General features: G+C 39.3%; 1 protein-coding gene across 3 annotated transcripts; it reads left to right on the top strand.

The window, feature by feature from the left end:
* Window positions 1-13,028: 13,028 nt before the first annotated feature.
* On the top strand, window positions 13,029-17,331 carry LOC136200485 (MA3 DOMAIN-CONTAINING TRANSLATION REGULATORY FACTOR 2). Of its 3 annotated transcripts, none has more exons than XM_065990861.1 (4): window positions 13,029-13,600; window positions 13,996-14,090; window positions 14,175-16,013; window positions 17,026-17,331. In XM_065990861.1, exons 1-3 carry the CDS (start codon window positions 13,327-13,329, stop codon window positions 16,005-16,007), a joined length of 2,202 nt encoding a protein of 733 aa, XP_065846933.1. In that variant the 5' UTR covers window positions 13,029-13,326; the 3' UTR covers window positions 16,008-16,013; window positions 17,026-17,331. The 3 variants fall into 3 exon arrangements, with proteins under 3 accessions (XP_065846933.1, XP_065846932.1, XP_065846934.1); XM_065990860.1 differs by having other exon boundaries at window positions 17,073-17,331; XM_065990862.1 differs by having other exon boundaries at window positions 13,029-13,525; window positions 17,073-17,331.
* Window positions 17,332-17,663: the final 332 nt, after the last annotated feature.

Consider the following 17,663-nt stretch of genomic DNA (forward strand, 5'->3'; position numbering starts at 1 on the left):
TTTTTTTTTGGTAGGACAAAGAAAAGAAAAGAAAACTAAAGACAAAAAACTAGCCAGAGATTAGCCTAGGGAAGCTAACTCCCACCCTATCTTTAAAAAGAAAAGAAGAAAGAAAAACAGGAGGATGAGAAAGAGTCGTGACGCCCAACAACCCCTCATGACCAGCAGCCGCCAAGCGATCCGCAATCCGGTTCTGTTCTCTGCAGATATGGCTAAATTCTATGAAATCAAAGGAAGAGCAGAACCTTCTAATACCTTTGATAAGATTTCAGCTATTTAAACAAATAACATTATTATCGGAAATCATTTTGATGACCTCTAGATTGTCTGACTCTACAGTCAACTTCTTCAAACCCAGATTCTTGGCAAGCTTTAGACCAGAGAAAATCCCCCAAAGCTCAGCTGAGAAGGAAGAACCCAAACCCAGATTCTGGATAAACCCAGACACCCAGGCGCCCCCATCATCCCTAAGAACACCTCCAGCAGCAATCTTACCATCATTTAGGCAGGAACCATCCGTGTTTAGCTTCACCACCCATTCTCTAGGCCTACTCCAACCAAGGAGTTGGACATCCTTCTTCTGGGTTAACCTAGCAAGATAGTCTCCTTTGAAGCTATCAGTAATATTTAGAACTTTCTCCAAGAAGAAACCAACTAAATTAGGAATGAACACAGTTTTCTTCCCAAAAATCTCCTCATTCCTCCACTTCCAAATCTGGTGGCAGATAATAGCAAAGAAAATATCACCATGCTCAAGGTTGGCCAATAACTTCCCACTAACTCCATCAGTAAACCAATCTACCTTAGAGTGAGCCATGAAGGAAGACATAAGGTGGTTAGGGAGAACTTTTCTCCACACCTCTTTACTCCTAGAACAGTCCCTAAGAGTATGGCACACAGTTTCAACATGACCTCTGCATCTGCTGCAAGCGCCTGAAGCCACCAGATGTCGTCTACTTCTATCCAAATTAGTGAGGAGCCTATCTTTAACACCAAGTCACAGAAAGCTCCTAATACGGTAAGGGACTTTTAAGGCCCAAATGATTTTCCAAATTTCAGAATGAGGACCCGTCCCACTCTGGTTAAAAGCTTCAAAGGCAGATTTGCATGTATAAGCCCCATTATTTGTCAAGGCCCAACAATGACTGTCCCTATCATCCTCCTTGTTACTTATCTTCACCCCTCTAATTCTTAGGAGCGTATCCAGACTCAAATAAGCGTCAAATTTAGACCAAATCCAATCCCCCTCAGAATCAACCACATCGGCGATTCTCCAATTAAGGATATTACTAGGCGGAGGGGAACTACACACATCTAATAAGGATTTGTCTCCAATCCAGATATCATTCCAGAAGTTGATGGACTTACCATTTCCCACTTCCCAGCCAATCCCAGAGCAAAACTCTGAAAACACAGTACTAAGCCCTAGAAAAGAACAATTGGCAACTCTCTCCTTGGGGCCTCCAAAAATCTTATCTTTTCGATACTTCCCACAAAGAAGACGAACCCAAAGAGAAGAAGGACATTGTCACATTCTCCATAGAAGCTTCATTAATAAGACTTTGTTGTTGTCCTTGGCTTGTCTTATCCCTAGGCCTCCCCTGATTTTGGGTTGGCAAACCTCCTTCCAAGGGACAAGGTGGATCTTTTTCCCCTCCTCAGAGTCCCCCCAAAGGAAACGCCGGTTGATTTTGTCAAGATCATTAAGAACAGGCTCAGGCAGTCTACAAGCTTGCATAATATGATTGGGAGCCACACAATTGACAGATTGAATCAAAGTAAGACGGCCCGCAAGAGAAAGGGTTTTAGCTTTCCAACTGGCACATCTTCCATTAGTTTTGTCCAGAGTCTTTTTAAAAGAGGCTTTGGAAACTCTGTCACTATGGAGGGGAACCCCCAGATACTTGCCCAAAGAATTAGTCAGAGGAATACCAGATAAATCACTTAGCCTTTTGCAGACACTTTTACTCATGTTTTTAGAGCATAACATCCGGGATTTTTGGATGTTAATCCTCTGGCCAGAAGCAGCGCAAAAACAGTTAAGGATATCCATGACCACACCAATTTGGTCCTCATCGTCAGCGAAGAACAAATGGGTAATCAAGGGACAGAAACTGTTGATGGAAACTGGATGGAAGCTGCCATTTCCCACAGCCTCTTGGATAAGGTGCGACAACCTTTCCATAGCAATAACGAATAAGAAGGTGCTCATAGGGTCCCCTTGACGGATCCCCCTGGAAGGAGTAAACTCCTTTGACATATCTCCATTGATCACAACCTGAAAAACAGGAGAAGAAATGCAATCCTCGATCAATCTCCTCCAATTATCCGGGATACCAGCTCTCTTCAGGCTATCCAGAAGGAAACTCCAGTTTAAATGGTCACAAGCTTTCTCCAGGTCCAGCTTGAGCGCCACAATACCTTTCCTTCTCTTATTAATCTTCATGGAGTGCACCATCTCCTGGGCAATAACCACATTATCCATTTACTATCTACCAGGAACAAAACTACCTTGATTTTGGCTAATGATCTCAGGAAGAATACGCCGGAGTCTATTAGCCACAATTTTAGTAATAGCTTTGTACAAAACATTACAAAGACTAATGGGCCTCATTTGAAAAAAGGAGGAGGGTTTCTCCACTTTTGGGATCAAGACCAGGAGGGTTTTATAAACCTGCCTGATATCATTGGAGCCACAAAAAACTCCTTTAACAAAACTATAAATACCTTCCTTCACAGTTGCCCAATGTTTGCGATAAAAGCTGGCCGGAATACCATCAATCCCAGGAGCCTTGGTAGCTCCAATACTAGAGAAGGCCAAATCTATTTCTTTCTGGTCAATAGGATGGAAAGCTCCCCTAATAGTTGTTGGTCCCTTATAACGTGACAAGTTAGTTCCAAGGGGGGGGGGGGGGATAGAAACTATTTAAAAAATTGTCCGTTAAGGCTGACTTCTTTTACTATGAAAAGGATTACACAGCGTCACTAAGTAGATTCAAGACACAAGCTTAGTCAACTTGTGACTAAATCTGCTTCTTTACTTGAGTCAGGAAATAGCACTTAGAGTCTATTCCTGAACTCAGCTTCTTAGTAAACTTAACTCAGCGTGAGCTCTTTACTTAGTCAGTTTTCACAGCAAGCAATATATATTAAAGGAGTTTAAGGGTTGGAAAGATATTACTCAGCAGACTTATCCTGGTTCGGCCTCTCCGCCTATGTCCAGTCCCCGGAACTCGTTCCGAGCTTTTTGAATTCTCTAATGAGCTCTTTAAAGGTAGAGCACGAAACCTTTTACAAATAGAAGCTGAGTATAACAAGAGTACCTTCCTCTATACCTCTACTCACTCCTATATCTACGCTGAGTACTATAATCGAGTACTCAGCCTCTCCTTTCTATTCTTCTAGAAATGATAAAGTGTTTGTCCTAAACAACGATTGCTAAGACACTTTAGATGATTGGAAATCACTCTAGACTTTTACACAATAATATGGAAATTGGTGTAAGGTATTTGCTTTGATTTTCTCACAGAATCTTCGAGTATGAATTTGGTCAGCGTTTCGACTACTTGAAGTTCTGCATCGATTGAAGCAAATGGATGGACTTTATATAGTGACACTTGAGGCACCTGGTCATTTCGAATTTCGAAATAACCGTTGGAGGGAAACAGCTTCCTGTCGTTGTCACTCTGGGCGTGCTCAGCGTCGTTGGCCAATAGCATTCACGCATCTTCTGTCTTCGTCAGTCTTCGGCAGAATGTTTCGACATTTAAGGAAAAGTCCACGAGACAACTTTCTGCGCCTTCTGAACTTTTCCCAAAGTAGAAATACTTTGTCTAGAAGTTGAACATTGCCTGCCGCTGTCCAGACTGTTTTGTCGTCCAACTCAGCAGCTTCTACTTGAAGCTTTTGCCACGAAGGCTTCTCGATCCTTCTCTTGCTGAGTCATCGTTTTAGTTGATATGGCTTCGTTTTGAACTCTTGGGCCGAATGGTATTGATGTGTTGACTTGGGCTTGACTTCTGATGCGCCTTCCGTAAAGAAGACTCACTAAGGGATAAGTGTACCCCGTCGTTATCAAGTAATAAATCCGGAAAGTCCAGGTATCGAATCCACAGGACTTATTTACCACAAGTATCGAGCTACTTGGTCTCAGGTGTTATCTAGGCTTTGTGGGTTTTGAGTTTGTTTGTTTAAGTTAATCTACTCTTAGGTTGAATTATACTACTCCTAGCTAGATTATACTAATTCTAACTAAGTTATTCTACGCCTAATTAAGTTAAACTACTCCTAATTAAGTTATACTACTCCTAGGTGATCTTTCACTAATGCAATTACTCGAAGGAACATGGTATGAACGATAATAATGAAGTTAGGTTATTAGGTCTATTGATTAAAAACCTAATCTAAGTCACTTGTATTCAAGGCGATTAACCCTACTTACCCTCCTGAAGTTCCTAGTGCGTGATTCCCTTGTAAGGCCGAAACTAGGTCTAAGGCTCAGCAATTTGGGCTTAATCAACTAAGAGGTCGTCAATCTCCTAGGCTCTGACTAGGTCAGATTCAGCTCACAATATGTGCCTACTAGATTTTGGGGCTTTTGAATGAGTTAAACCAATTGAATAAAGCGTAAGACAAAGATTAAACAAATAATCATAGAACAAAACAAGAGCTAAAATATTATTAAAGGCGAAGAACAATGTCACAGGATACAATTAGCCTAGGATTCATAGACTGTATCAAAGAGTACAAACAAGGAAAGATAAAAGGAGATACGAAAATCCCTTTCAGGGAACCTGTCTACTCTGCAGCCGGCTTCCTAGGTCTTAAGGACGGACCTTGAATATTCCTCGGTGAACAGCTTTAAAGGAGCTTCAATGGAGTTTGAAGAAGATGGAGGAGATGGAGAGGAATTTCAAGGGGAAAGCTAAAGTAAATTACAATAATGAAAGATGTTTAATTTACAATGGAAAAGTTATATTTATAGTTGTAGCTCGGGCCCTCTTTTTGACCTATTTCGTGTCCTTGTGCAGGTGGGAAGTCGTGGGACCGGTCGTGGAGTCGTGGGGTCAAAACTGACTTTTTTGACCAATTCCCGCAGGTCAGCTCGCCAAGCAGGGCGCGCTGCTCGGCGAGCTGGCCCTGCGTGGCCAGCTCCCCAGCTCACCCGAGCAGGCCCCTGGAGGCCTGCTCGGCGAGCTGGCCTAAAAAGGCCAGTTCGACGAGCCGTTTTGCCCTACACGCTTCCGCACGGTTGCTCGATGTTCCACGATGTAATTTTCGCCCGAATTTCCCCTGCGCATGCACGAAAACTCCAAATAACATTAGTCTCGAGGCTAAATTGACCCGCCAATCGCTTATTTTGCGCAAACGCTCCATTTGGTGCGACTTTTGGCAGATCAATTAGCTATAAAAGATAACGGAATTATAACATACATGCCATTTTGGCCTTATTTGCCTAAAATGATCAGAAAACGAGCCTAAACAACAAAAAGTTAATAAAACATTTCCAATTCCTAACTAACTCACACAAAGGCATATAAATGCGAGAATTGCTCGCTTATTCATGAAATAGCACTAAAAACCGTCCTAAAACCGTACCCAAAGATAGGGGTTTTTGACCCCTATCAAACCTCCTTGCATTAAAACTTTACTTGTCCCTAAGTAAACTAAAAAAACTAAACCCGCAATCACAAGTAAGCTAGAAAACCTCCCGGTTTGACTAGGTGCTTGACACAATTTCGAGCATCTGTAATTACATACATTCGGAAATACAAAGTAGAGACACGATATCCAAAAGCCGCATTTCAATTATCATAGGTCATATGTTTTAAGAAAAAGGACACATGTTCAATTAAATGAGCTTAAGGGGATCGCTAAGTAAAACACCTCACCATAGGTAGTTCACTCATTTCATATAATTTTAGTGGCTAAAGTGTTTACTCTCGGCTTATGTTCTTGCTTAGGATTACGTTGATTTTGCACATTCATCCGAGTTCCTCTACTATGCTATATGACTCCGATGATATCAAAAACAGCCTCGAATTGGGGTTGTAATGTGGTCAGAGGGTTAAAGGTACAACAAGGGTTAATAGTTCTAGCGCTAGAAAAACAAAGTTAAAATAGCTTTAGCGAATATGAAGTGACTGAGCTTTTTATTCGTTATTTTTTTCTTTGAGACGTTTTGATTTTAAGAACTGGGGAATGAAGTTCTCCCTTTTTGTTCGTCTCTTTTCTTTTCTTTTCTTTTTCTTTTTCTTTTTTTTTTCTTTTTGGATAGTATTGCTCAATCACTTCTTAGCCTTTTGGCCTGCTACTATAATGCCATAAACAAAGACAAAGCGCTAGAAGAAAACAAAGGCTCAATGTGAGCTTTGCAAAAACTTGGGTTAACAAACAAACCAAGTGATGATTTGCAAAAAATTGGGTTAGAACGAAAGAAAAATCTACAAACTACAAAAATACAGGCTCAAAGGGGCTTCCTAGAGTGGATGAAAAAGAGAAAATAAGGTAAGGAAAAGGGTTAATTCTAATGAGGCTGATTTCATCGTCTACCATCTCAAATCATTGCATGTAGGTTCAACTTAGTATTAGGTGCAAAATCTGTAATCTTTCCACAAGTCAAAGCATTCCCACAAAAATGTCAAGAAAAAGAGCTTTTTGATGTTCGCTCTTAGGCTCAAATTCAACTCACAATTCTTTGGGTTTCAATTTTTGTGTTTACTAGTTCTCCCCAAACTCAAGTTTAACATCACATGCCTTCAATTCTTAAGTTATCTACCTAAGTAATGATTTTAGCATTTCTTCAAAAGTAGGGTCTAAATGCACACTTTAGCTCATGCTTTTACAGATACAAGGATTGTGTTCTACACCTAAACTAGTTGTCATGCAATCTTAGATTCGGTTCTCAGCCCTTAAGGACAAATAACGAAGTTTAGATTCGAAGGAGGTTCACGGTTTTAGGTCCTAAACATGCAAAAACATAAATAAAACCCGAAAAACGCTAAACTAAACTAGACACGACACAACAAAAATTTAAAAATTATACAATTTTTGTAAGTTTGTCTGCCCCTCCTCCTCACACTAAAAATGTGCAATAAGTTCCAACATTGCATCACAAACCATAAAGTATAAGTGCAAAAAGTTAGGGTGGAGAAGACAACTTACTGATCGGCCGGGGGGGAGGGGGGGTGGCCACGGCATGTTGTAGCGCTCACAGTAGTCTGCCGCTACATATTCAAGGCCTGTGAGCCTCCGGTCCATGTTCTGCTCGAAGTTAGTGAACCGTTGGTCCATTTGTTGAACAGTGTTGAAGGTCCGAAGGTTAAGGTCTCTCATTTCTGCCATCATGGTGTTGATGGCTTGGAATTGGGCCTCCGTCCCCGGCTCTTGGTGTTCCGTTTGGTCATCTGCTTCTGCAGCTTCTTCTCCCTCAGGTTCGTCGTGCTCTCTCTCTCTTTGTCGTGGTGGGTTTCTTGCCCGTTTTCTTGCTCTCCCGCTTGAGCTTGCTCCTCCAGATGGGTTCCTATTTAAAACTGCATGAAAAGTAGACCTTCCAAAAAATGTGGAGTTAAGCAAGGTGGGGTGGAAACCATCTTCGTTGATTTCCAAATTTTTGAATTGGTTATCAAGGAAGTTGGTTACCAAATGTCCAAGACCAAGTGATCCGCGTTTTCTACTTGTTTGGCTTTGAAAGCCTTCAAAGATGGTTTTGACATTATCAACGGGTTTATGATTAGCTACACACCATAATATGAGCAATTCCGTGCTCGAGACCTTATTGCTCTCGTTTTTGCCTAGCAAGTTGTGAGCCACAAACTTGTGTATAAGGTTTAACAATGGGTCTAAGAGAGCGACCGGGCTAGCAGTACGAGAGTCATAATCTGATGAGCCCGTTAATTAGAGCCAAGCATCATCTGGTGTCACGGGTTCCTCAAAACCCGAGACTGCCTATGGGTGGTTGTAGACTCCCATTAAGGCTGCTATCACAGTGTCACTGAGACGATAGGGTCTACCGTTCAGTCTGAAAGAATACTTTCCCGATCCTATGGGCGGTTCTTTTTTCAAGGTGGTCAGAAATTCCATAGTAAAGTTATAATACACTAGGGTCCCTTTTGTGGCCAGTTTATACCAGCCTTGGAATTTTAGGATTTCATTGAAATCCTTTTCCAAACCTATAGATGCTAGGTATGACTGATCAACAATGATTCAAGTGGCAAGGTCCTGCTTAGAGAACCGAGCGTACAACAACCCCTCACGCTCATCAACTAGTCCAAAAGTGGGATTATACTTAGCTTGGAGGGCGTCACTGAATTCGACGTCAGAGTCGGCTTCATTGTTAACCGTGATCTTGGCCTTGCCTTTCCTGCCCATAGTACCTGAGAGATAGACCAAACGGACTAGTTAGAATTTCTTCACAAACATAAACATAAACCCCCAAACAACCAACAATTAGGCATAAACCATAGCTTAGAAACTTAGGGACCAAAACCATGAGCTTTCAGTCCCTAAGTAATTTACCCGTAATTTCAAATTCGTGCAAAATCAAGGATGCCCAGTGACCAAAATGCGTTAAGAATGTGATATAGAATTCCATTGGCAAGTTTTCAACTATAAACTGAATAGTTGAACTTTGAGCTAAAATGGAGATTTTACCCAAATTGAACAATTTCTCCAAATATTCACAAATTAAGAACAAAAATCATACCCAAATCACATATTGATCATAATGTTACTATGTATTGCAAGAAGGTCAAGAATTAAAAGCAAATAAAAGGTTATTTGAGAAAAAAGATAAAAAAACCCAAAACTTAGGTTTATCTCAAATCTCAAAAATTAACATCCCAAACTAAAATGTAAACCTAGAAGCATGTTAGAAATCAAAAATAGGTAAGAATCCATACCTTAGTTATTGAATTCGGGTTAGTATGGAGGATTTGGGGGGTTAGGTTTGTGAAAGAAAAAGAAAAAGAGAGAAGGGAAGAAAGAAGAGAATAAAGAAGAAGAAGGTAAGGAAGGGGATGATGAGTCACTCCCTATCCTTATCCTTTTTATTTTTATTTTTTTTATTTCAGGATTTTTAGAAATCCCGAACGGCTCCGTGTCGGCCGAGCTGGCTGGCTCGGCCGACCGGCTGGGCGAGCAGGGCGTCAGCGCCCTACTCGCCCGAGCTGGGGTGCTGGGCGAATTTTTTTTTTTTAGAACATGGGGAGTGCAAAACTTGAAAAATTAATTACCAAAATGAAAATTATGAAAATAACAACCAAAATTAACAAAAAGAAAAGAAAAGATGCATAAATAATTGTTCAAGTTTTGGATTTAAACCGAAGAGAACTCGATTTCTCCCCATTACTCAATCCTTTCTCAGGATCTTTGGATTCTTCTCCGTTGTGCTTGGGAGAGAACCTTGTGGCCTTTCTTGCCTGTCCCTATTGATCTGGGCTACCTGATTGCTCAGATCCTTGCAGAAAGCTTCATTGTTGGCAAGCCTAGCCGAGATCTCCTTCAAGAGAGTAACCACCTCGTCAGATTCCTTAGGAGGTTGCATTGGCCCTTGATTTTGCTGTTGATATGGGGGCATGCCAAGCCCCTGCTCTCTATGTTCCTGAACAAAACCGCTGGGAGGTCGAAGCACATTCTGATTTGAATTCCCGTAAGATAGGTTCGGGTGCTGAGGCCTCCTATAGTTGTTGTTGTTGTTGTAGGAGTTGTGGTTGTTGGGGTTGTAGTTGTTATAGTTCTGGTTGTACCTCGGTTGCCCCCCAACATAATTGACCATCTCCACCCCATCTCCAGTGAAAGGGCTCCCTGCCTGACAGTCCTTTCCATGGTGGTCGCCGCCACAGTGCACACAGGTGGGAGGTTGGCTGAATTTTGCCAACAGGACGTCCATCTTCCTACTCAAATCCGCAACACCCGGGTTTTGTTCTTGTTCTTCCATAGCAAACACCCGCTGCCTTGTGGGGCCAGCGAGTTTCTCCTCTTGCCACTGCACACTCTTCCTAGCCAGCTCGTTAATCATGTCATACGCCTCTGTTGCTGTCTTTCTGAACAAATCTCCACCCGCTGTGGAGTCTACAATAGCCCTGTTAGTGGGTGTCAATCCGTGATAGAAGACGCTCACCAATTGATGCTTGGGTATGTCATGATGAGGGCACATGCGCAGCATTTTTCTGAATCGGGTCCAAGATGTGTGGAGCGCTTCGTGCTCGGGTTGGTGGAAGGATGTGATCTCACCCCTGAGCATTGCTGTCTTCGAGGGAGGAAAGTAGTAGGACAAGAATTCCTTCTCCAATCCTGCCCAAGTCGTGATTGATCCGGGCTCCAGTGTTCTTAGCCATTCCAAAGCTTGCCCAGTTAGAGAAAATGGGAACAACTTCAGCCTAGCAGCATCTTGGGGGACCCCATTTGTTCTCGTAGTGTTTGCGCACATTAGGAAGCGATCCAGATGATCATTCGGGCTCTCATATGCCTCCCCTCCAAACAATCCGGTCTGTTGAATCAAGTGAATTATGCCCAACTTGATTTCGTATGTGTTGGTCGGAATATTCGGAGCGGCAATGCCGGACAGATGCTGGTGTCGGTGTGGTGCCAGGATCTCACTCATCAGACGAGTGTCAGTTTCTGGTCCGGTGTTCTCAGTGTTCCGTTCAGTGTTCCATTCATTGTTAGTCATTTTGATATGCTCGATGATCTCGTCTTGCTTCAATTTTCCAATCTGTTTGCTCCTGTGAAGAGTACGTTCAAGTTCAGGGTTAAGAGGGACACACGGTATTCTCGATGATCTTGTAGGCATATGCTGAGAAGAAATAAATACAAGAAATAAATGAAAGCAGAAATTTTTCCTATGAAAGAAAAGTATACACATCATACAAGGTTACACAGTTTTATACAAGTATTCTTATTGGTTTATATTGACAGATATAGATTGGTGTACATGGTACAAACTAGTAGAGATAAACAAGTATGTATAAGTATGAATTAGAATATGAACAAATATAAATATAAGAATGAATAAGTATAAAAGGTATAAACAAGCACATACAGACAAGTATAGATGAATTTAACAAGTATAAATATACGTTTGTATAAACAAGTATAAATAAGAATAGGTATGAACAACTACGCATGTTATGAGAAAACACGGTAGATATAAACAAGTATAGAAAGGTCATATATACTGAGGTATAAACGAATAAACAAGTATTTGCATATATAAGTATGAATATAAACAATTATAAATGGTATAAACAAGTATAGATGATATAGACAAAGGATATTTACAATGAATGCCTAAACTAACAAATCGACCTTTGGTTCGATATTGCAGAAGAAATAAATCCCCGGCAACGGCGCCAAATACTTGATGCGCCTTCCGTAAAGAAGACTCGCTAAGGGATAAGTGTACCCCGTCGTTATCAAGTAATAAATCTGGAAAGTCTAGGTATCGAATCCACATGACTTATTTACCACAAGTATCAAGCTACTTGGTCTCAGGTGTTATCTAGGCTTTGTGGGTTTTGAGTTTGTTTGTTTAAGTTAATCTACTCCTAGGTTGAATTATACTACTCCTAGCTAGATTATACTAATTCTAACTAAGTTATTCTACGCCTAATTAAGTTAAACTACTCCTAATTAAGTTATACTACTCCTAGGTGATCTTTCACTAATGCAATTACTCGAAGGAACATGGTATGAACGATAATAATGAAGTTAGGTTATTAGGTCTATTGATTAAAAACCTAATCTAAGTCACTTGTATTCAAGGCGATTAACCCTACTTACCCTCCTGAAGTTCCTAGTGCGTGATTCCCTTGTAAGGCCGAAACTAGGTCTAAGGCTCAGCAATTTGGGCTTAATCAACTAAGAGGTCGTCAATCTCCTAGGCTCTGACTAGGTCAGATTCATCTCACAATATGTGCCTACTAGATTTTGGGGCTTTTGAATGAGTTAAACCAATTGAATAAAGCGTAAGACAAAGATTAAACAAATAATCATAGAACAAAACAAGAGCTAAAATATTATTAAAGGCGAAGAACAATGTCACATGATACAATTAGCCTAGGATTCATAGACTGTATCAAAGAGTACAAACAAGGAAAGATAAAAGGAGATACGAAAATCCCTTTCAGGGAACCTGTTTACTCTGCAGCCGGCTTCCTAGCCCAATACACCCTTGTGGTGGGACCCCTCCCCGGACCCTCGCTCAGCGGGGACGCGTAATGCGACCGGGCCGCCCTTTTTTTTTTTTTATTTATAGTAATACTAATATTTCATTAAGTAGTAAAACTGCAAGTACAAGATGAGACCAGTAAGACATAAACCTCACATACATATAGACTTAAGCCTAATACATAGTCCACTAGGGCAAGAAAATGACTACTAAAAGCAAAAAGGGCCATCAAAGGCACATCGAACATAAACAACAGTTGAAATATATATATTTATCATAGCTCCAAATTCGCCGTAAAGCAACTGTAGACCAATCTTCAGCATTTGAACCTTTCTGAACCTTCGGATCTAAGTCATTTCTTTTGCAACCACATAGATCCAGTGATCTACGGATAAGATCTACCGTTTCTGCGCTTGCTAAAACAGAAAAGGTTACAAAAACAAAGTTTTTTATCAACAGACGCAGCTCGAACGGATCTAGAAATCTGATAAAATATATAAATACATAGAAATTAATAAATTGTTTCTATAAAATATTAATTATTAATTAAAAACATTGTGTAATATATGAAAACATAGAAATTAATAAATTGTTTCTATAAAATATTAATTATTAATTAAAACTAATAAAATTACTAGTAATTTACTAATTTACTTTTTCTTTTATTTTTATTTTTTAAAAAAATTAATTAAAAAATATGGTTAGTATTTATTGGAAAATATGGTTAGTATTCATTGCCATAAATTATGCCAAAAATTGTGGCACCAAATTTGACTTTGAATTCATTTTTTTTATTATTAACAAAAACTGAGAGGAAATCACACCTAGCAACTGCTATTATTTTTTAATATATAAACTTTATATCAATTCAATAAATTGATGCAGAAATTTCCATTCTTTGTCTGAAATTTTTGAAGGTTCCCATAAAATTGAAATAATTCTTTCAAGATCTTAAGGCTACTGCTAGAGGAATTTATTGTGTCACAAAAAAAAAAGATTCAAAATTCATTGTATTGCTGAACATATGATGAGAAATAGAGGATTTCACTGGGCAGATTGTTGATTCTTTCAGTATCATTAGTTTTCACAGATTGATCTTCTACAAATTTGCCTCATTAAATTTGTGATTGATCTGTGGAGTTTAGAATTTTAAGGTGATGGAGATTAGTAATGGTTTTGTATCAAATGAGCATCAAGAGGCTGTGCAACCTGCTTCAGATCATGCACTTTCTCTATCCCTTTCTGACCCATTGAAGATCTCAGTGAATTTAAGGTCTCCAAGATCTCCAAGATCACCTAAGTCCCCAAACTCACCCAAGTCCTCAAAGCTGCCATCAAAATCAGCTACAAGCAAAGGTAGTCCAACCAAAGGGAGCTTCCTCAAATATGATAGACATTCAAATTCCCCAATTGATGGCCGCCCTAAGAAAGGCAAGACAACTTGCTTTTAAAACATATTACTATTAAACTCAAATACACATTTGATTTAAACTTGAATCTGAGAGTGTCAATTCGGGCTGTCATGTCATAATAATCGTGTTGAGTTATTTATATATTTCATGTCATTATATATGGTATAAAGGCACCAAAAATTATAATAGTGTCAAATGGGTCGTGTCAGTTGAGTTATCTCGGTAAATTGTATTATCTTGTCAGAAATTACTGCTTTTGCATGTTATTTCCTATGGTAGCCTTATAGACTTGCTTGGTTGTTGGATTGAAAAGACATTGATAACAAAAATTTCCTTTTTAGAAAAATGTATGAATGTGTTGTCTTGCACGAGCTAATTTATTTTTGTTGAGACTCAGTCATCCATTTCTTGCAGGTGGCTCAGGTGGTAAAGGTACATGGGGAGGATTACTTGATACAGATGACAATTCTTCTATTGATCCTAATGACCCAAACTATGATAGCACCGAGGTATCTTAGTAAATAAACCTCTCTTTTTTTCTATTCCTTTTATCTGTTTTATGTGTGCTATAAGTTGAATTTGATTGGTTGTAGGAATGTGACATTATAAACGCGAGAAAATTAGCAGTTGATTTGGAGTACAAAAAGAAGGTGACAATAATAGTGGAGGAATACTTTGCAAATGATGATGTGGTATCAACTGCCAGTGAATTGAGAGAACTTGGAATGCCTGGCTATAACTATTATTTTGTAAAGAAGCTAGTGTCTATGGCTATGGATAGGCATGATAAGGAGAAGGAAATGACTGCTATTCTTTTATCTGCCCTTTATGCTGACATTATTGATCCTTCACAAGTTTACAAAGGATTTAGTAAATTAGTGGAGTGTGCTGATGACCTAATTGTAGATATTCCTGATACAATTGATATTCTTGCCTTATTCATAGCTAGAGCTGTAGTTGATGACATACTTCCACCTTCATTTTTAAAAAAAGAAATGGCATGTTTACCTGCAGATTCAAAGGGGGTTGAGGTGTTAAAAAGAGCAGAAAAGGGATATCTAGCAGCCCCACTTCATGCTGAAATCATTGAGCGTAGGTGGGGAGGCAGTAAGAATAAGACAGTTGAGGATGTCAAGGCTAAGATAAACAATTTGCTGGTAGAGTATGTAGCGAGTGGTGATAAAAAAGAGGCTAGCAGATGCATCAAGGATTTGAAAGTTCCTTTCTTTCATCATGAAATAGTTAAACGGGCTATTATAATGGCAATGGAAAGGCGACAAGCTGAGGGTCTAATACTAGATTTGCTCAAGGATATTGCTGAAGAAGGTTTGATTAATACTAGCCAAATAACAAAAGGGTTTGGCCGGATGATAGATGCTGTGGATGACTTGTCACTTGACATCCCAAATGCAAGGGGGATATTGCAGTCTTTAATCTCCAAGGCTGCATCAGAGGGTTGGTTGTGTGCTTCATCATTGAAGTCACTCTCATTACCACAGGAAAAACAACCTTTACAAGACACTGCTACCAAAATTTTCAAGACAAAGGCTCAATCTATCATTCGAGAATATTTCTTGTCTGGTGATATTTCAGAGGTTAGTAGCTGTCTGGAATCAGAAAACAGCAGTAGTTCTCCTGATTTGAATGCCATATTTGTTAAGAGATTGATAACTCTTGCAATGGATAGGAAAAACAGGGAGAAGGAAATGGCTTCTGTTTTGCTGTCATCATTGTGTTTCCCAGCTGAGGATGTTGTGAGTGGTTTTGGTATGTTGATAGAATCTGCAGATGACACTGCTCTTGATAATCCAATAGTGGTTGAGGATCTTGCAATGTTTTTAGCTAGAGCAGTTGTAGATGAAGTATTACCCCCACAACACTTGGAGGAAATTGCAGGCCAGTTTTTGGGGCTGGAGTCAATTGGGAGCAAGGTTCTTCAAATGGCAAAGTCATTGCTCAAGGCTCGGCTTTCCGGAGAACGAATTCTAAGATGTTGGGGTGGTGCAGGAAGCAGTCGGCCTGGATGGGCTGTTGAGGATGTCAAAGATAAAATTAGCAAGTTGATAGAGGAATTTGAGTCTGGAGGAGACATCAGGGAAGCTCGCCATTGCATTAAGGAATTAGGAATGCCATTTTTTCACCATGAAGTTGTCAAAAAAGCATTAGTGGCAATTATTGAGAAGAACAATAATAGAGTATGGGGATTGCTTGATGAGAGTTTCCATTCAGGCCTTATAACCTCGTACCAGATGACAAAAGGTTTTGGAAGGGTAGCAGAATCTCTTGATGACTTGGCTCTAGATGTCCCTGATGCTGAGAAACAATTCACACGTTATGTTGAGAAAGCCAAGCTTGCAGGCTGGCTGGATTCCTCCTTTTGTTTCAACAAACCAGGACTTTCTACGGACAACGGAAAACGTGTATGATCAAGGGTAAGCCTATCTGAATACTTGATCATTTTGAGCCTTTTTACATTCTCATCAGAGCTCCATTTAGGCCTTGATCAATTCATGACTTCTTATTTAGACCTCATTTTCACATAAACTTAGTAACATACCACAAAAAGTTACAACCTCTATACTGGTTAGTTACAACAAAATAATGCAAATGCAAAGTAACAAAGACTTGAGAAGCACTAGACATGCTATAAGATTGTGGTATTTCCTATCCACAAAATACAAAATTGTATGGTATGGAAATCACTGTGTATATTTGGTAAAAGATAAGAGGCATAGTTAGGGAATGATAACAAGGACAAAGAGCTAGACAACTTTTCCACCTAGTTGATTGAAACCACACGTGGCTGTCACCCACCTGACACGTATTGTTTCAGTCAGCTAGGTGACAGCCACATATAATCTTTTGTTGAAAATGAAGCTAAATAAAACAGAAATTAATTAAGCAAAGATCGAACACAATGATTTGTTAACGAAGTTCGGCAGTTTTGAATTGCCTACGTCTCCGGGAGCGATGATCGGTTTTCTTATTGATCGTGTAACTGAAAGATATAGTTTTTACATGTATTTATAGTGTGTAATACAAATTACTGAAATACCTGTTCCGCTCGATGTGCTTCGCTCCTCTCGCTCCTCTCCGCTCCACTCCGGGATAAGCCCCTTTGATATTATGAGCCATATCCAACATCTTTCGATCAGCCGTGAAAGTTGACTACCGTTGATGTGGCAGTCACGTCATTTTTCCGGTGTTTTTTTGCTCTTAATTAAAGTCGCCGGAGTGACTTAATTGAGAAAAAAATTCGAAGTTAAATGATTTTATCGAGACAACTTGAAGTTGGGTGACCATTTTAACATAACCATGAAAGTTACTAACGATGCATTAATCCGGTTTTGAATGTATAAACTAATGTATGGTTTGAATATGGTAAATGTTTTCTGTGTAGTTCTTATAATATGTTCCTTGGTCTTTTCTTAATTCTTTTTTCAGATGAAACAATGGAAAATTCATATGGTTTCACTCCTTTTGGAATGCAGATTCTTTCTCTCTTTTATTGCAATTGGCTTACTTAAAAGGAGTGTTCGGTGGAAATTTTATGTGCTAAAGAAGAATAGAAACAGATGGATAATTTGTTGTAATTCTTTATTTATTTATTTTATTTATTTATTTCCTTCAAAGAAGGATAAGAATTGGCTCTTATTCATTTTGTAAGTTAGATAGACAATGGCTGTTGTAATTTACATCTCCATGATTTGTTAGTCTTACTCAGGTGTCTTTATTTTTCTGTAATGCATAGTTGAGATTGTATTGGTTAATTTTGTTTCAAAAATCCAAGGCATATTTTGCATAATAAAAGAGGAAAGTACACTACCAACTATTAAACATCTAGCTTATGAATGGAATAGTTAAATAAGTTAGTCATTTATTTTAGAAATCTGCTAATATAAATAAGTTTCTCCCAGATATGTAATTCCAGTCATTTTGCATTTCATTTGAGATAAATGATGGGCATATTGTATTCTGTGTTCATACCTCAAATGATCTAGCAAAATCACTTATTAAACATCTATAATTACTTAGTAGACTATTATTTATGTGAACTAATAATCTTTTTAGTATTGTAAGGG

This window comes from Euphorbia lathyris, chromosome 7 (genome assembly GCF_963576675.1).
Source record: "Euphorbia lathyris chromosome 7, ddEupLath1.1, whole genome shotgun sequence".
In the NCBI taxonomy this organism is placed as follows: Eukaryota; Viridiplantae; Streptophyta; class Magnoliopsida; order Malpighiales; family Euphorbiaceae; genus Euphorbia; species Euphorbia lathyris.

Coding starts and splice junctions, on each gene's coding strand:
- LOC136200485 (XM_065990861.1), top strand. CDS start 13,327: ATGGAGATTAGTAATGGTTTTGTATCAAATGAGCATCAAGAGGCTGTG. Junction 13,601..13,995: donor TGATGGCCGCCCTAAGAAAG/GCAAGACAACTT, acceptor CATTTCTTGCAG/GTGGCTCAGGTGGTAAAGGT. Junction 14,091..14,174: donor CAAACTATGATAGCACCGAG/GTATCTTAGTAA, acceptor GATTGGTTGTAG/GAATGTGACATTATAAACGC.